The sequence below is a fragment of the Mustela putorius genome, unplaced genomic scaffold (genome assembly GCF_011764305.1).
Source record: "Mustela putorius furo isolate JIRA1106 unplaced genomic scaffold, ASM1176430v1.1 tig00000450_pilon_pilon_pilon, whole genome shotgun sequence".
Lineage (NCBI taxonomy): Eukaryota > Metazoa > Chordata > Mammalia > Carnivora > Mustelidae > Mustela > Mustela putorius.
This window is the reverse complement of record NW_025421385.1, coordinates 15025490-15045235: the sequence shown is the minus strand read 5'-3', so window position 1 is coordinate 15045235 and position 19746 is coordinate 15025490. Positions and strand designations below refer to the sequence as shown.

The window sequence follows — 19746 nt, the reverse complement described above, 5'->3', positions numbered from 1 at the left end:
AGCCAGTGGGTTTTGAAGAAACTAATTATAAAAAATTTTAGAAATTTGTATACACTGGTTCTCCCCTATTCTCTTCTATGAAATTCTTACCTTGGAAACTAAAGACTGCCTTCATACAGGCCATGCAAAGCACTAAGACAAACAACGCAAAAGGAACAGGACGAACAACTAGTGTGTTTTCTGTCTTTATGGAGGAAGAGAGATGTAGCATTTAAGGTGTCTGACACACACACACACACACACACACACACACAAAATTTAGGTTTTGTTAAAAATTGGGCCACATCTCAGGAAAGTGAAATTTTAACTGCACCAACTACACTTAAAGATTAAAAGTCTACTAGATTGTTAATTATTCTAAAAGCTCTCCATAAGCTTTGTGTGTTATCACCAACTACAACCTCATATGCTCAGTTTCAAGCATCCCACTCCGAACTCCACGTCTGGTCTTTAAAAGCGCACTCCTCTTCCACATTTCCCACAACGCTTCAACCCCAACAGGACCAAACAACTCCATGATCTGGACAGCCTGTTAGTGCCCCTCGTTCCCACTGCTCACTTCCGCCACGCTCAGTATACATTCTGGGGTCTCCCGCCTCTCTTTCCCCCACATACCTCGAATCGCTTGCATCCCTTTTTCTCCCACATGCCTATGTGACATCGCATCCACCGAAATTTTAAATATAATTCACCTAATATGTGCCTGCGTCTGAACGTGGCCACAGACAACCAACCAACTAACCAACCAAGCCAACCGGTCTCACTTTAAGATCATGGCCGCCTCCTTCAGGAACGCCTTTCACAGTGCTCAACACCCATAACCCATTTTCCCACCACAGTCTACCCTGTGCTCTCTCCTCATACCTCCACTGTCTCCTCTTCCCTTCTCATTCTTGAATGACCTTGCTTCCTCTTTCATGGACAGAGCAGAAGAGAATTTCCACAAGCTCTCACCATGATCCACCTGCCCGATGACTGCTTCTGTGCCTATGTACTTGGTCTTCCCTTCCGCTGCCACAGACGAGCTGCCCGTGGTCCCACCAGGAACCAGGTCCTCCATGTGCACACCAAGTCTCAGCCCTTCCTGCCTCTAGCAGGAATGGCTAAACCCTCCTTTCCTCTTTCGTGCTATTTGTTTTTCCTTCTTTCCAGCATATATATATGCTGCTGCCTGCCTCTCTGCCTGCTTGTCATCTCTCTCTGTCAAAAGAAGTCTTAATATATGTATGTATATATATATATATATGCATATATATTAAGACTTTATATACAAAGTCTTTTTTTTTTTTACTTTAAAAGATTTTATTTATTTATTTGACAGAGAGAGATGACAAGCAGGCAGAGAGGCAGGCAGAGAGAGAGGAGGAAGCAGGCTCCCTGCTGAGCAGAAAGCCTGATTTGGGGCTGGATCCCAGGACCCTGGGATCGTGACCTGAGCCGAAGACAGTGGCTTAACCCACTGAGCCACCCAGGCGTCCCCCAAAGTCTTTTATATATATAGTGTATATGTATATATATAGTCTTTACATATAAAGTCTTAATATATATACATATGTATATAAAATATATATATATATATATATATATATAAAGTCTTAAAATACATATGTTTTAAGACTTTATCCCAGAGAGAAAGAGCAGGAGGAAGAGCAGAGGGAGAGAGACAAGCAGACTCCACGCTGAGCACAGAGCCTGATGCAGGGCTTGATCTCAGGACCCTGAGCTGAAACCAAGAGTCAGACACTTAACTAACCGAGCCACTCAGGTGCCTCTTTCCAGAATATTCTTATTAGCATATGACTCTGCTTTAATTTCTATCTTATAAAAACAACTCTCCCCTGATCCCATCTTTCCCTTCATACACTATACCTTTGCTCTCAGTTCCTTTCCTTTAGAAGTTTTATTAACTATCTCTAACTCCTCTGATTTTCTTGAATCCACTTCAATCAGGCTATCATCCCTATCACTTCGCCAAAACTCCCTTGGCAAGGCCACCAATGAATTCCGTATTTCTAAGCCCAGTGGTCACTTCCATCTTCGTTTTAACGGACTTATCTTTCAGCACTGCACCCTCCTTCTTCCCTGGACTTCCGGGATAGGACACTGGCCATTTTCCTCCTACCTCACTGGTTGTACCTTCCATCTCTTTTGTGTTTTCCTATCCCCTCAACAATCACAAGCACCATGGCTCAGTACTTGGGCCACTTTTCTTCTCTATTCTCAGCTCCTTATATGCAACCTACACATTGATGAATAGCAAATATTTATTCTTAAACCACTCTGATAAGCATGAAAAACACAACATGCTTAAAACTGAGCTTCTGAAATCTTCCCACAAGATCTGTTCTTCCCACAGTCTTCCCCACTCACAAAATAGCAATTATATTCTTATCTTTGCTAAAGGCAAAAACCTACAATCCACCTTGCCTTTTCATTCCTCATACCCAGTATGTCAGCAAATCCCACTGGCTTTATTTGCACCAGGTCTCAACCAACACTGCCACCACGCTGGTCTAAGCTGCTGTGTTTCCCATGATTATTGTAACAGCCACTTAACAGGTCTCCCGGCCTCTATTTGTCTCTTGCAGATTCTTCACAACACAGCAACAAAAGTAATCCTTCGAAGACCTATGCCAGACCACATCTTTCTTCTTGCACCAAATTTCATGCTGCCCTCTCCTCTTACTTGAAATAAAAGCCAAAAACCTTAAAATGGATGCATGGTCCTACATTCCCGGACCCTTTATCTCCACCTTAACACCTTAACACCTGCTACTGCTCTATGCCTTGCTTGTGTTGTTCCAGTCACTCTGGATCTTGGTACTTCTTGTACTGGTTGTTCCTTCCGCTCTTCTGAGAATCTGTAAGGCTCATTTTCTCACCATCTTCAGATCTTTGCTCCAACAGATCCCACCCAGCGAAGTCTTCCCAAACCACTTCATTTTAAATGCACAACTATCTTCCTCTCCCGTTTATTTTTCTACTGCATTGAACATCACTTGAATGCCTTGTATTTCTAATTTGTCAACTCATACAACAAAGATGAACCGAGTTCCTACCATGTGCCAGACTTTTTCCCAACTGCTAATACACATGAAAATAAAAGAGAAAAATCCTTGACTTTTGAAACGTACATCACATTGGAGATGACAAGGCATAAACTGGGTGAGTAAAATATATGTTAAGCAGTGACAAAGCTAGGGGCGCCTGGATGGCTCAGTCAGTGGAGCCTGGGGCTCTTGATCTCCAGGCTGTGAGTTTGAGCCCCAGGTTGGGGGTAGAGATTATAAATAAATAAATAAATAAATAAATAAATACTTCTAAAAAACAGTGACAAAGCTAAAGGGGAAAACAGAAGAGGAAAGAACAGATTTCGCTCTCCCCTCCGTAGAATGTAAATTTCTTGAGGATAAGACTTGTCTTTCTTCCATGTTGTGGCTTCTGTGATCACAAAGTGCCCAGTATACAGCAGGTATTCAATCCTATTTTCTGAATGAGATACAAGGCAGCTACTCAGTTACTGGGCACATTTCCTACTTCTTAACAGTAATATTAAATAAGAAAACAGGGACGCTAATCTTTGGGAGCATGCCTTCCAATTCCGTAAGCTCATTTTTTTTTTTTTAATCTTTGCGGTAAGCGTTATGCACTGGCTCAGAAAAAGGTTCAGTAGGGGTTTATGGATTGCATGCTTCTCCACTCCCAGCTAAGTCGACCAAAGAACACCGCAGCGGTTCCGGTGAAACCTGTGCCCCGAGCGGTTCAGCGTGACCGGGATCAAAGGTGAGGACCGCTGTGAGGGCCCGTACAAGCTGGCTAGGGAAAGGCCATGCACTAACCTTTCCGACGGAAAAGAAGAGGGACGTGCCAGGCGCACAAGCTTCCGCGCGCGACCCGGCTGCAGGTCAGATACAACAGCCGTTCCCAAACCTCCCGCTTCCCGCAGCCCGCACTGCAGATTCCGGCGACCCTCCCAGGGTCCGCACTGCGCAGGCGCGCAGCACCAGGCCCGGCAGAGCTTGAGCCGCCGGGTGCACGTGACTGCCGGACCACGTGACCCACGTCGCCGCGACCTTTTCCGCTCCCTAGTGCCTGGTACCTCCCGGTCCCTGCTTGCTTCCGCCTCCGCCCGCTTCCTGATTCCGGGGCTGTCGTCGCCTTCAGCTGTCCCCGCCCTCGTCCCCGGAAGATGTCGCTCTCCAGCCCTGCCAGCCGTTGTTTGTCTCTTGCACGGGCACCAAATAAAGTTTTTTCATTCAAACGCATTTTTTTAACCCATGCCCCGCCCTTTCTCAGCCCCTCCTTGGCGCCGGAACCGCCTCTCTCGCCGCCGCGGGTGCGACGTGAGCGTCGGAGCCGGCGCCGGCAGCGGCGCGGTGGCGGTGATGGCCGGAACTCCGGCGTCTCTCTCGGGACGGGACGAAGGGTTCGTGTCTCTTTCCTCGCCCAGTCCCTCCGCTGCTCCTCCTCTCCCCGCTTCTGCGGAAAGCTGGGCCTCGTCGGGAACGTCTGGGTAGCCATCAGGGGAGTTGCGGCGGCCCGGGGGCGCCCGGTCCGGTCTTTGGGCCCCGCTCCCTGGCGTCTTGGCTCGGCGTCCTCCTCCCGGCGGGGAGCGAGGCGGCCCGGGCCGGGGGCCGACCCCTCTGGCTGAGGCTGCCCGCCGGCCTCCGGGCTCCGGGCTCGGATCGGCTTCCAGCCTTCTCCCTGACTGCTGGGAGCGGACGACGCACCCCGCCGAAATCCTCGGGTCACCCCGCTTCTGTCTCCTGTCCTTGTTCAGGCCTTTTAGTAGGCTTGTGTTATAATTTATGGCGAACAGTTAACTTGTCTTTCAAGTGATCGGATGCTGCTGTTTTGTTTTGTTTTTCTCGTGACCGTCGTGAGAGTTGGTGCCTCCAACTCTCTCCCCTTTCAGGGTGTTACAGCATCTTTTCTTTATTTCCTTTAATAAACGCACTTTCGGAGGCCTCCTTTTTCTGCAGAAGTTAGGAATCTCGGATTTACTGAGAAATGTTTCTTCCTATTACCGTTGAGATTAATTCGTGATCTCGCGATCAGCGCCTGGAGGTTCTCGCTTTTTACGTGTCATATCACGGATTTCTAGATAAAAGTTGTGGGCGACCATAAAACATAAGTATTTGTAGACATTGGATGGCGAAATTTGTATTTGGAGATACGTCTTGCAAAATAAGTGCCCCCCAAAAAGGGAGGAAGGGGGTAACCAGAGGAAATTGACCTTAACGGGAGCAGGTTGAGGCTGGAGAGGCACCAATGGCCCAAAATTTGAGCAGGCACTCATTCAGTCATGCAAAATATAAGGGAGTGTGTGGAACCTTAAATTTTGAGCTCTAGGTTCCTCTGGCTTTGCCTTAGTCCTGGCCTCGGACTTTACCCTTCCAGATGCAGTTCTTTTAGGAAACCTTGGGGAGATTTAGTACTGTTGACCCTTAAACAAGGTGGGGGTGGGTGGAGGTTAGGGGCCCCGACACCCCTCCTTTCCTCTTTTTTTTTTTTTTTTGAAAATCTGCATATAACTTCTGACTCCCCCAGAACCTAACTACTTACTATATTTTGTGTCTGGTGATCTGAAGATATAAATGAACTGATTAAGTTTTGTGCCTAAAAATGCACAGAATTTCATCATTTCCTGAAGTATTTTTTCTAGCTGAATAATATGCATTTGCTTAAAAATTAATTATAAAATGATAATCTATAAATCTTGATTTTTGTATGCCTAACATCCAGAGTACTTGTAGGTAGTTTTTTTTTGTTTGTTTGTTTGTTTTAATGCAAGTATGCTCAAGTTTTTCCTCCAGATTTTTTCATTCTTTGACATTTCTGGAAACTCTTCTGATTTTTTGGTTGGGAGAGTGTGATAGTAACATGTCTTAATTTGGGAGGGGGCAGAGTAGGATGGATGGAGTCATTGTGCAGGTAGAGAAGGCAGGAGAGAAAACCTTTAAAGAGAAGTAAAATTGGCTAAGAATATAGACTAAGAGAAAAGCTGGTTTATAAATATCTTTTATTCCTCATGTTCTAGCACATTAGAGGCTTTCACACATTGTTACATCTGTTGCCTCATTCATCTAAGTATGTGAAGTCACTTAGTAAGTAATAAACCTGGAACAAGAGCCTGTTTGAAGTTTAGTATAAATTATTTTATCCTTTTTTTTTTTTTAAGGATAAATCCTTTTTCTGTCCTATCACATTAAGTCAGTTTCTGATTCAAGAAAATAAAAGGAAGAGAATGGGAAAGATAAGAATCGTGGAACAGTCTGAAGGGGAGAATCTGGGACAGGAAGCACCAAGAATGTTTAGCTTTCATGACATTTAATACCAGAGAAGTTTTTGGATTTTCCTGTCTTAATATAATAGTCAGACAATGGTGGCTTACTTTATAATGCTTGTAAGAAAAGGAATTTTAATTCAAATGAAACTGGAAGATGGCCAGTCTGCTGGTATTAACACTAAGTAATATACTGTGTATGTGACTCTCTTTTCTAGATCGTTTGCGTATCTTACAATTAAAGACAGAATACCACAAATCCTAACCAAGGCTATTGATACGTTGCATCGACATAAAAATGAATTTTTTGAAAAACATGGAGAGGTAATACTGTGTTTTCACTTTAATTTTTTGTTAACTCTAATAGAAACACAATAGTAGTTTTCCATCTTTGGTAAGGACCATTCCTCCCCTAGAGAAGAGTCTGATTCCTTAGAAGGACCTTAAACAAACAAAAAAGGCAGAATAAGTAGGGCAGGATCATGTGTGTGTTCTTTGATTTTCAACTTAAGAATTCTGAATTTCAGTGTTTATAATTGTTTGTAAAAGACTTAAAATGTAGCTTTGAAATCTAGTATTTTTTTCTTTCTTTAGTTTAAGACCTTAAAAATGTGTTATCCTAGAGAACTTTTTTCTATATAAATTAACTGTTTACCTATGTAAATTCTATATTTAGATTATTCACATATTTTTAAGCATTTAAAAATTTTTTCATGTTTCTGCAGAAAGGCACAGAAGCTGAAAAGAAAGCAATTTCTCTTCTTTCTAAATTACGAAATGAATTGCAAACAGATAAACCAATAATCCCTTTTGTTGAGAAGTTTGTTGATACTGACATATGGAATCAGTACCTAGAATATCAACAGAGTCTTTTAAATGAAAATGATGGAAAACCCAGGTGGTTTTACTCACCTTGGTTGTTTGTAGAATGCTACATGTATCGTAGAATTCATGAAGCAATTATCCAGAGGTAAGTATATAACAAATAATAAATATTTAGATGACTTGATGCTTTTTTGAAATTATAAAATGATATGTTTAAAAATAAAAACCAGTGGAAGCCGGAATTCAGTTCAGCAGATATTAACAGCAATATCGGATGTTTCTGCAAATATTACTGGTATAATAGATTCTTGGCAGTTATAACCCAAATTGCCAGAATTGACGTAAGGTGAAGTATTGGAGGGTCCCTGGTCGGCTCAGTCAGTACAGCAGGCCACTCTTGATCTCAGGGTTGTAAGTTCTACCCCTCACATCTGGTATTGAGATTATTTTATTTTTTTTTTAAACATTTTATTTATTTATCAGAGAGAGAGAGGGGAAGAGAGCGAGCACAGGCAGACAGAATGGCAGGCAGAGGCAGAGGGAGAAGCAGGCTCCCCGCTGAGCAAGGAGCCCGATGTGGGACTCGATCCCAGGACGCTGGGATCATGACCTGAGCCGAAGGCAGCTGCTCAACCAATTGAGCCACCCAGGCGTCCCTGGTATTGAGATTATTAAAAATATTATAAAAAATACAATATCTGAAGTGGGAACTTAAGATTAAACACTTTAATTTTAAGAATCAAAGACTTACTTTTAGAGTAAAAGACTTAAAGAGTCTTAGAGTAAAAGAAGACTTAATTTTAGAGTAAAACAAATTGTATTGAGCAAAAAGTGTTAATTTGAAAAAATTATTTCGGTGAAACAAGATAGGACAAAGGGAGCATATTTTGTTTATAAAAAAGATAATATGTTAGTTTGGGGTAAGGAGTTAACAAAACAGTGAATCATGACTGTTTTTTGCACTATCTTCATTAATTTTTAGCCCTTTTTTGATGGTTAGAATGGAGACAGACTTTAAAAATTAAACACATATCAAAATCACTTTTGATAGGCTTGTTTATAGTAATTTAATTTTTCCTAGGAAAATTCTGATACGGAATTGATTTAGAGAGTAGAAGAAAATGTAATGTGGATCATCCTTTTAGGTCACTGGTTACAAAACTACAGGTTGCTAGATAAGAGGAGTTCTTTGGAAGCTGTCCCTAAAAATAGGAAAGAATAATTAAAAGCAATTGATCAAACCAGCACTAATAGTAAAATAAAAAAATTATTTGGGGAAACAACTTGAGTGTATTCGTTAGCTTTTTCTGTTTTAATCTTTAGAAATTATTTTTTAAATTGAAATTCTTTTTTAAGATTTTAATTTAGCTTTAGAGAGAAACAGTGCAAATGTGAGGAGCAAAGTTAGAGGGAGAGAATCTCAAGCCAACTCCGTGCTCAGCAGGGGCCGGACGCAGGGCTTGATTCCAGGGTCCTGGGATCATGACCTGAGCCAAAACGAAGAGTCAGATGCTCAACTAACTGCACCACCCAGGCACCCCTAGAATTTATTTTTTAAAGTCCCAACTTATTTTTGCTGAATAAGTGTATTTAATTAAATAATTGATTGTGTCTCACCCTGCACCCACTGTTGAATAAACAAACATATTTTTAAACTTTTGCCCTGAAAGCAAAATACGCTCTCAAGTATCTGGCACATGGGAGGCATCTGAGCGAGACGATAGTCACTACCGGAGCTGTTGTGTGTTGAACACCAGCTGGGTTCCAGTGACTGCAGCCCAGTGAAGTGTAGCATTCTATGGTTTCCGCCGAGGAAATCGAGGTCTGATGCTGCTAATCAGTTGCCCAGGGTTACATGGCTAGTCAGTGGTGTAGCCAGTACTTGACCTTGGTCTATGTAAATCAGCTTAGAGCCCTCATTAAACCATCTTTTTCTAAGTAGTAGATTTGGATGTCTGTCAAGGACTAAGGTGAGTGAAATTCTGGCTGATGTTTTCGTAATTCTGGAAAACATCCATGGTATGAACCAAAGCTGCTGAAGTGTTGAAACATGGGGTGGCTCCCTGCATGGGGTTGGAGGGGTTTGAGAGTTAGAAAGGTAAAAGGAATATGTTTCTGAGTTTGATTTTAGAGGTAGCTTGGTTTCAGAATTAAAAAATACTAGGGTGGAAGTTTATAAACCTGGTTACACGTTTATAACCCAGTTGGGGAGGACATTTTTTTTTTTTTTTTTAACATGAAGGGTTTGAAATCCCTGTGGTGGGGCCTGGGCAGCAGTTTTTCTTTCCATGCCTCAGAGAGATTCTGCACATCCTGCCCGGATTGATAGGCACAGGTTTGGGGACAGCTTGTTAAAAGGGGTCAAGGGACAATTTAGCTTTAAGTTGCAGGAACAAGGATGTTAGTCATGAATGTGGAACTCTCCTCAGGTGATCCCTGTGGCAGACACTCAAAGTCAGGGAATTTTTTTTTTTTTAAGATTTTTTTATTTATTTGACAGAGAGAGAGAGAGAGAGTGCACAAGCAGGCAGAGAGGAAGGCAGAGAGAGGGGGGAAGCAGGCTCCCTGTGGAGCAGAGAGCTCAATGTTGGGCTCGATCCCAGGACCCCGAGGTCATGACCTGAGCCGAAGGCAGAGGCCTAACCCACTGAGCCACCCAGGCGCTGTAGGGAATTTTTATCAGAACTTGGGTTTTAGGTCAGTGTAAGGAAGAAATATCTTCTAGTGGAACTAGTACTGAAGGTTTTTACATGTCCATTTCCTTCCCTTTTTTTTTTTTTTAAAGATTTTTATTTATTTATTTGATCATAAGTAGGCAGAGAGGCAGGCAGAGAGAGGGGAAAGCAGGCTCCCTGCTGAGCAGAGAACCCAATGTGGGACTCGATCCCAGGACCCTGAGACCATGACCTGAGCTGAAAGCAGAGGCTTTAGCCCACTGAGCCACCTGGGCACCCCTAAATGTCCATTTCATAGCTAGAATTCCTGTGCTGGGCCAGTGATAGCTCCAGTGACTAAGAAGGGTCTTGACTTTTCTAGAATCACAAAGCACTATTATCTTTGAGACAAGTTTATGTTGATTTTGTCCCTTATGCAGAAATATACTTAAAATTTTCTTTGTCAAGGTGTATATTTTAGTTGTTATCAGTGTTAAATGGTTGAGTAATCTAAATTCAGACTCAAAATGTCAGCCATATACAAAATTTAAATATAGTAAGTAAATATACCTCAGATATTGAAAAATGAAAGTATGGAGAAAACAGACATTTTACGACTTTTATTAAAGTATAAGTATGCATCCAGAACATATCTTAAGTGTTCGGCAGTCTTTACCAGAACACGCTTATGTCCCAAGCACCCAGACCAAGAGGCAGAATCCTCGCATATGGCCCATTTGGTCCTGCTATTCCTGCCCCTCAAGGATAACACTATCCTGACTTGCGTTAGTTTTGCCTGTTTTTAAACTGCATTTAAATGAAATTATATTGGATATAATTTTATGTCTGTTTTTTTCATTCAGTGTTATGTTGCCGAGATTCATCCATATTGCTCCATATAAACAAATCCTTTCCATTGCTGTATTGTATTGTGTTATATGAATACATCACAATCTGCTTATTCTGTTTATTCTATTGATGGATATTTGAGTAGTTCCCAGTTTGGGGTTTATGAAGAATGCTGCTACAAACCTTCGAACACATGTTTTTCGTGAGCAAACTCCTGTATTTCTTTCGGGTGCGCATCTAGGAGTGAATAACCGGGTCATAGATTACGCACATGTACAGCTTTAGTAGATTCTAAAATAGCAAACATTTTAAAAGTCAGAAATCATATATATGAGTTTACTCTTAAATACAAGGAATAAGACTCGCTCTTTCTTTTTTTTTTTTAAGATTGTATTTATTTGACAGAGAAAAATGTAGCGAGAGAGGGAACACAAGCAGGGGGATAAGGAGAGGGAGAAGCAGGCTTCCCACTGAGCAGGAGTCAGGTGGGCGGGGCTCGATCCCAGGACCCTGGGATCAGGACCTGAGCCAAGGGCAGATGCTTAACGACTGAGCCACCCAGGTGCCCCAAGGCTCATTCTTAATAAGAGGTGTGGCTTTAATGATTTTATTAATAAGACATTAGGACAAGGATTGGCAAACTTTTCCTGTAAAGGGCAGGATAGTAAATATTTTAGACTGTGGGGGCCACATGGTCTTTTTGCAGCTGCTCAGCTCTGTCCTTGCCATGCAAACCAGCCACAGGCAGTACGTTAATGAACAAGTGTGGCTGTGCTCCAATAACATGTTATTTGTGGACACGGAAATTTAAATTTCATATTTCATAAAATACTCTTTTTTCAACCACTCAGCTCTAGAAAAATTGTTCTTAGCTTACAGGTCATACAGAACAGGTGGTGGGCCACACTGAGTCTGCGAGGTGGTTTGCTGACCCTACACTTGAACCAGTGCTTCCAAATAATTTTTATCTTTTTAAGTCACCTTGAGAGACTGATTTGTTTCAGCAATGCCTTCATTGCCAAAAACATCTTTTAATTCTTTGGAACCTCTTTCAGAGCCAGTGTGCAGCCTAAAAAAAATTAGCCTCACTATTTTTTAGTTGTTACTCATTTTTGATTAAAAACAATCTAGGGCACCTGGGTGGCTCAGTAGGTTAGGGCCTCTGCCTTCAGCTCAGGTCATGATCTCAGGGTCCTGGGATCGAGCCCCACATCGGGCTCTCTGCTCTGCGGGAAACCTTCTCCCTTTCCCACTCCTCCTGCTTGTGTTCCCTCTCTCACCGTGTTTCTCTCTGTCAAATAAATAAATAAAATCTTTAAAAAAAAAATCTATTACTCCATTTGGTTTACACACATCATTCTGCTGAAATCGCTCTGAGTGACTTTGGCTCCAAACTCCAAAGGATAAGGATGTGCTCTCGCTGATAGGACATTCAATAATGTGCCACAAGTTCTAAAGAAAATTCAAAAGTGCTTTGAGGAATAGCAGCATCCTTGGAATAAGGATGTAGCTTCCCAGGGAGACTGGAAGGAGACAGCAATCCAGAGGATGTATAAATTCTGGTATGTGTTTGTTTTTTAAGTCAGTCCCACATCAGTCACATTGTTTTTGTTATAAGGCAGATGACCCTTGGAAAAAGTTGCTATTCAAGAAGATCAGGGGATCTGAATGTCTTTTGTGTTTGGTTCTATAAAGTGTTTAATGTTCTTATTTATACCTTGCTAGTTATGTTGTTCTTAGGCCAGTATTAATATTATTTGATCTCATAGGATAGCATAAAGCCCCAACACATATATCACCATTGGTCAAAACCCAAAAAACTATATATATGTGGTCAAAATTTGTTGTAATTAAATTGACATTAATATTTTCTGATTTCTCTCAAGTAGTTGGGTTTCCATAGTACTTTGTTTGACTCGATTGGTAATTGCCATATTGTGTTCAAATATTGATCTCCATATGTTTGTTTCATGGAACCCTGCCACACTTAACACCCAAGAAAATGTTTGTTCAACTAAAGCAATTATCTTGAAGTGTTGTTTCTTTCTACTTTTGCTCTGGAAGCCCTAACTGTATAAATAATTATTGATACAGCACTATAATTTCAAATTCCAGTAAAATATTGGATTAGGGAGCTCCTGACAGTTAACTAAAATGACTTTGGAGATTTATTTTGTGTAATTTGATCAAATTGATTTATGTAATTTGATAATTATTCATTTTTCCGTAACTTGATTTATGTTTCATACAGTATCTGTTACCAGTGATTTTTGAGATTAGATGCTTCTACTCTCTTTTCTTTATTAAACTGCAATTACCCAAATGTTTAAAAAAAAAAAGAAGATACAGAGTTCTATAAATGTTTCTCCTATATGTTTTTCTCCTCCTATAGTCCACCAATTGATGACTTTGATGTATTTAAAGAATCAAAAGACCAAAATTTCTTTGAGTCACGGGAATCTATCATTGCTTTGTGTACTCACCTACAAGAGGTGGTAAGAGCCATCGAAGACCTAGATGAAAATCAGCTGAAAGACGAATTTTTCAGACTTCTTCAGGTAAACATGATAATTAATCTCCTGAGTATATTTGTGTGTTTAAACAGCTAAAAAATAAAGTGGCCTTGGTTTAACAACAGAGCACGTGTATATATTGTCATTGAACTTATAATCCTTCTTTATCATTTTAACAATAGTTTACTCAGGAGCTGAAAATCCACTTAAAATCTGAGAACGAGTTTTGAAATCTCTTCAGCTGGAGGTGATTTTAGTGGCACACGAGTCCTCTGGCTTCCTAGCCTCGGTCATTCTTGAGAGAGCACTTCACAGTCATTTGGTCAGCCTAGGTTGGCTTGGACTTGAAGGCTGGTTCTGTCACTTATTTGTGTTGGACCTGAGGCAAGTGACCTCATGTCTCTGAGCTACAGTTTTCTCATCTGTTAGATGAGGACGGCACTGTATACCTCGTGAGGATGGAAGCAGATGCCGTCGTGTCAGCCTGGAGCACAGAGGCTAGGACAGCCGGCCGGCTGTCACTGTCAGGTGGAAACACTCAGGTGGTCCGTGGTCCGTGGCCTGTTTAATACGGTTTTATTACATTTCTTCATCAGTCTTGCATTAAGTTTAGTTTTGCATTCTCATTCGAACACATCCGTAAGATGTGTTATTAGAATCAGAACTGTTTGAAAATGTGGGGTTTTACACCGCAGTATCCCCAGCCCTCATCCCCCAGAAAAAGTTAGAAACATTTCCAGAAAAAGGTGCTCTTAGGAAGTGCCACGCAGAGCGATAAAGCAGGGCGGGAGAATGGGGATGTTGGGGGAGAAGCAGGGGTGCAGCTGCCAGGGGAGGGCCTAAGAAGGTGACGGGAACGTTGCAAAGCGGGTGAGGGGAGCGGGTCCCATGCAGGTCTGGGGGAGCGTTCCTGCCAGGGCACCTGAGGTGGGAACCTGGCGGGGGTGTGAGGGGAGTTGCAAGGGGATTTTGCAGGACGCAATCGAGCTGACGGGCCTAGAAGGGCCTCGCAAGCAAAGGTAAGATTTCGGTTTTTACTTACATGCTTTACTTAAACGCTGTTAGAGGGTTTTCATCAAAGGAGTAACAAGGATTGATTTGTTACAAGGATTACTTCTCAGGACACACTGAAGGGGTTCAGGGCTGGACGGGGAAGTCTGTTATTTAATTTTTTTTTTTTTAATTTTTTTTTAAAGATTTTATTTATTTATTTGACAGAGTTGACAAGCAGGCAGAGAGGCAGGCAGAGAGAGAGGGGGAAGTAGGCTCCCCACTGAGCAGAGAGCCAGACGTGGGGCTGGATCCCAGGACCCCGGGATCATGACCCAAGCTGAAGGCAGAGGCTTTAACCCACTGAGCCACCCAGGCACCCAAGGCGAAGTCTGTTATTAACGTGACTCAGGGAGGGATGACTAGACCAAGAAGAGGTGTTAAATGTCCCCAGTATTCTGGAAATACTTTGAAAGTAGAGACTGCAGAATCCTGAAAAACTTTGAGGGCAAGCAGAGTAAGCTGCGTGATGATGAAGAGGGAAAGGCTTAGTTAGAGTTCGGGAGAAAAGTTGCCGGGGTATTATTAATAAGCCTGGTTATTTCCCCCAGTTGGAATTGTCCTTTCTGCTTAGTTTAGAATTAAGAAAGAAGAAAAGTAGTAATATGTCCGTCCTTACCCGTAGCTGGCCCATTGTGTCAGGGGACAGTCTTTGAGGATGGATGTCTTTGTCTCATGAGTATATTAAATTATGAAGAAGAAGGAATAGCACTCTGTTTTCTGTCATTGAATGTGGCCAAGTAAAGGAGGCCAGAGTCACCTTCCGTTAGTACTCATGGTGACCAGCAAGTTCACCTCCTGCAAGAAACCGGGGTATTTTAGTTTGCAGGGAAGGTCGATCTGTTTTTAGAAGTCCACCGTCCACACGAACATTTCAACTCCTGCTCTGTTGAAATGGATGCTGGGCCTGTGAAGGGGAGAAAAACAGACAGTCCTTGCTATGGTAGAACTTGTAATCTCAAGGACTGACAGTCAAGTAATGGCAGGACTCCACGTGGAGCTGCAGACCGGAAGGTGGGGTGAGGGAAACGTGGGCGGGGACAGAGACCCTCAGTGGGCGCGGACAGAGACCCTCAGTGGGCGCGGACAGAGACCCTCAGGTCGGCTGGGGCCGCCGCCCACACGTTGCGTTTCTGCATCAGATGGACACTTACTATGGAAGCCTCGCACTTAAAAACATCCATCCATCTGTCTTTTTTAAAAAAAAATATTCTTAGAATGTGCCTTTTCGTCTTTGAATCACGCAAGAGTAGAGTCTGTTTTGGCTCTTATTTATGGAGTATTGGGTGTGTTAGTTAAACACACAGTTAGTATCATGTCACCTCATGTCACAGTACCTCTACCAGGTAAGTGCTGCTATGTCATTTTTCCACTGTGGGACCTGAGTCTTCAGGAGCATAGGTACTTTACCAATGGCTGTTAACTGGAAATGCTGGGATTTGAACCCATGTCTGTTTGATTCTAGAGCATGTACTCCTAAACACGTCATTTAATGACAGCTTAAAGGGGCTCTGTACCATTTTCTATAAAATAAGCTTGAGTATTATTTCAATTTAAAATGGAGTAATAGATGATTGGAATTGGATGGGTCTTTAGTAGACATCAGCTTGCCCAATTTCTTTTTCAAGTAAGAGACTTAAATCCCAGAGAGTTTGCCTGATCCCAAGGTTATACAGCTAGTAAAAGAAACAGCAGTTTGGGGAGGAATGTGAGGGAACAGGGAACTTACTTTTCTCTTGACTTTGGATTTTTAAATATACTTTGTAACCTCTTTTACAGTGTGATCATATTCTAATATCTGCAAGATGAAAATCATTCTGATTTAAGCTGTACAAAACCATACAGATCGTTAACATCATTCAAACTAGTTTTTTTTTAATTATTACATAGTGACCAATTAAATGTTTCATTGTCTTAACCTTGTTTGTACATCATGATGGGAACAGAATCTTTGTGTTATTAGAGAAGTTGTAGATCTGATGGATATTTTATGTTAAGCATGTTGTAGAAATAAATTTTATGAATAGATCTAGCAACCCCCCTTCCCCCAACATTTTATACAACAGAATTTTTGTCGGTTATTCAAAAGAAAAGTGAAAGTTTTGTGCTTTTTCTTTTTCAGATTTCACTGTGGGGGAATAAGTGTGATCTGTCTCTATCAGGCGGGGACACCAGTTCTCAGAAAACCAATATAATTAATTCTTTGGAGGAGCTAAAACCTTTGATTTTAGTGAATGACATGGAACATCTTTGGTCACTGCTTACCAACTGCAAGAAAACAAGAGAAAAAGCGTCTATTACCAGAGTAGATATTGTCTTGGATAATTCTGGGTTTGAACTTGTTACAGATTTAGTTTTAGCTGACTTTTTGTTGTCCTCTCAACTGGCTACTGAGATCCATTTTTATGGAAAAATGATTCCGTGGTTTGTGTCTGATGTGACTATCCATGATTTTAACTGGTTAATTGAACAAATGAAAGAGTCTGATGATAAGTGCATGTCCCAATGTGGGGCCGCCTGGGAAACCTATATTAACATGGGCAGGTGGGTTTACCAGGATCATATATTTTGGACTCTGCCTCATGAATTCTGCGTCATGTCTCAGGTCGCTCCTGGCCTGTACGCTGAACTACAAAAGGCACACTTAATTTTATTCAAGGGTGATTTGAACTATAGGAAGTTGACAGGCGATAGGAAGTGGGAATTTACCGTTCCCTTTCATCAGGCTTTGAACGGCTTCCACCCTGCCCCTCTCTGCAGCATTCGGACATTAAAAGCTGAGATCCAAGTGGGGCTGCGGCCGGGGCAGGCCGAACAGTACATGACCTCTGAGCCCAACTGGCTGACCACCGGCAAGTATGGGGTATTGCAGTTCGATGGTCCACTCTGACTTGCTTTAAGAACTCTTAGGTTGTGTAGGGAGAGACGACAGACACTTAGTGTCGCCCAGAGGAGCGTGTGAATTTAGTCCCAAGGCTGCTGTGCATCGGCTCTGGGGAGCGTGGCTTCTCAGTGTTCATTTCCATACACTCTGGATGCTCTTCTGTTGGGGCTTTTAGCCCCACTCATTGGGCAGTAGAGGGATTGAGCTACTTACAGGTATTTATGTTCATGTTGGAATTTTAGTAACTTATTTCTAGTTAAATGCATAATTTCAAGTGATTTTAATGAACTTATTTTTAATTGGTCAGAAAGTAAAATATAAGACAGCTCTGCCTTTAAAGTTAGTTAACATTCTTTTAATGCTATGCTGCATGGTACTTAATATTCTAGGAAGCATGGGATTTTATTTAACTTGTTTTGGAGCTCTAGAGCTAAGGGCTCCGTGAAGACAAACATCTTCAATGAAATAGGCTTTGAAAAGAGGCATTTCTTAGAGCTGTGATACTTGAACAATGGAAGTAAAGATTACCTCATAAGCTAATTCTAAGTTTTGTTCTCCTTGAACTTTATTTCATTTTAAATAACCTGTTTAATTTGCACGCATTTGTATTTTGAGTGACCTGTGGGATGGATAGCGGGAAACCCCAAATTGAACAGAATGTAGCAAATGGTATTGGAGAACTGATACCTTTTATGTTCTATTTGTGATATCCATAACCAACTGAAATATATTATTTTAATACACAAGTGCTCTAAATGAACAGGTTTTTAGATTGTTTTGAAGTTTTTTAAAAAAATGCTTTAGATAGAAGAGATTCTTGTGCATTGAATTTAGAGTACTAAGTTAATTGTTTATATGCTTACCCATTTTTTTGATGACCACTAGATAGTAAAGACCCTTAAGTTTCAGTCAGTTTGTTTTGAAACTGAGATTGGTAATAAACCTGGAAATGTTTTCTTGATGATATAATAAAATGAATTATACTAAAAATCTTTTTGGTTTCATTTTCCAGTGGGAGAAAGTCAAGAAGGGAAGGTTAAATACGAGATCTATGTGATAAAGAAACGGAATGTGTATTATACATGTTGCCAAAGCAGTTCTTAAATTTACTTATAAATGAGGTTATCATCAATATCCTTGCTAAGTGTTTTTAAAACGTTTTGTAAAATGTTTATATAAAGCTGAACATTTTGAATTTACTCTTATCTACATATGTTCCTGTTTTAAACGTTGTTATTAAAATACTGAGCATATTAGAATTGTTTGTAGACACTTGACGTAAGTTAGAACACAACTGTATACGTTTATTGACTTAATAACCACAGTGTGAGCTATGGTGTAATATATTACAGTTTGCATAGCAGTGGATTTCTATCTGTTTTCATCATGTTTGATAAAGAACATGAAATTAGGATTTGTGAAGAAATAGTTCACCCCCTCCCATAAGAGCATGGAAGCACATGAGGAAGCAAGAAAAGTGGCGCCATCGGAGAGGAAGTCGGTTCGAGATGGACTTCTTAGAAAATGCTTAGCAGGGTTTGGACCCACTTGTAGTTTACCCAGTTGACTTTTTTAAAAAGATTTTATTTACTTATCTGACAGGGAAATCACAAGTAGGCAGAGCAGCAGGCAGAGAGGGGAAGCAGGCTCCCTGCTGAGCAGAGAGCCTGATGCGGGACTCGATCCCAAGACCCTGAGATCATGACCTGAGCCGAAGGGAGGGGCTTAACACACTGAGCCACCCTGGGTGCCCCGACCTTTTTTTTTTTTTTCAGTTGAAGTTTAGCTGGCATGCAGTATTACATTCGCTTCCAGTGTACAGCACAGTGACTGGACAAGTCCGTACGTTATGCTGTGCTCAGCACGGGTATAGCTACCGTCACAACACCTCTCATCCCGGTGACTTGTTCATTCCCAAATGGAAGCCTGTATCTCCCACTCTGCTTCACCCAATTTACCCATCCTCCTGCCCCTCTCCCCTCTGGCGAACAAACCACCAGTTCGTTCTCTGTATTTGAGAATAATTTTTGTTGTTGGTGGTTGGTTTTTAGATTCCACACATAAGTGAAATCCTGTGGTATTTGTCTTTCTCTGAATTTCACTTAGTGTAATACCACTCAGGTCCATCCCTGTTGTTGCCAATGGCAAGATCTTACTTATTTTTTTTTCTTTTTTTATGGCTAATACTGTGTGCGTTTATTGCACCCTGGTCCAGTCATCTGTTCAGTGGATACTTGGGTTGTTTCCATATCTTGGTTATTGTAGATCATGCTGCAGTAAACAGGGGTGCATATATATACCTTTTTGAGTTTATGTTTCCTTATTCTTTGGATAACTACCTAGTAGTGGGATTACTGGATGTATTCTATTTCTATTTTTTTAATTGTTTGAGGAACGTCCATACTGAACTGGCCGTACCAGTTCACATTCCCACCATAGCACACGAGAGTTCCTTTTTCTTGTTTTTGAATTGTTTATTTATTTTTTTTTTAAAGATTTTATTTATTTATTTGTCAGAGAGAGAGCGAGCGAGAGCAAGCACAGGCAGACAGAGTGGAAGGCAGAGTCAGAGGGAGAAGCAGGCTCCCTGTGGAGCAAGGAGCCCGATGCAGGGCTCGATCCCAGGACGCTGGGATCATGACCTGAGCCGAAGGCAGCTGCTTAACCAACTGAGCCACCCAGGCG

General features: G+C 41.5%; 2 protein-coding genes across 7 annotated transcripts in view; one reads left to right on the top strand and one right to left on the bottom strand.

Moving 5' to 3' along the window:
• The window catches only part of RMND1 (required for meiotic nuclear division 1 homolog), a 43380-nt gene extending 39332 nt beyond the window's left edge, over nt 1-4048 (bottom strand). For 3 of the 6 annotated variants that reach the window (XM_045080178.1, XM_013056740.2, XM_013056741.2), the window contains exon 1: nt 3840-4048. The gene's annotated coding sequence lies outside the window, so the exon portion shown is untranslated. The remainder of the gene's footprint in view (nt 1-3839) is intronic. The other 3 variants (XR_001179609.2, XR_001179608.2, XM_004753569.3) reach the window with 2 other exon arrangements.
• Nucleotides 4049-4278: 230 nt separating this feature from the next.
• On the top strand, nt 4279-18051 carry ARMT1 (acidic residue methyltransferase 1). Its single transcript, XM_004753570.3, has 5 exons — nt 4279-4426; nt 6505-6610; nt 7012-7256; nt 13007-13172; nt 16300-18051. Exons 1-5 carry the CDS (start codon nt 4386-4388, stop codon nt 17065-17067), a joined length of 1326 nt encoding a protein of 441 aa, XP_004753627.2. The 5' UTR covers nt 4279-4385; the 3' UTR covers nt 17068-18051.
• Nucleotides 18052-19746: the final 1695 nt, after the last annotated feature.

Bases quoted from the DNA above. Each gene is read 5' to 3' on its own strand.
- ARMT1 (XM_004753570.3), top strand. From the start codon at position 4,386: ATGGCCGGAACTCCGGCGTCTCTCTCGGGACGGGACGAAGG. The intron at 4,427-6,504 runs GTTCGTGTCTCT...TCTCTTTTCTAG, and splicing joins CTCTCGGGACGGGACGAAGG to ATCGTTTGCGTATCTTACAA. The intron at 7,257-13,006 runs GTAAGTATATAA...CTCCTCCTATAG, and splicing joins CATGAAGCAATTATCCAGAG to TCCACCAATTGATGACTTTG.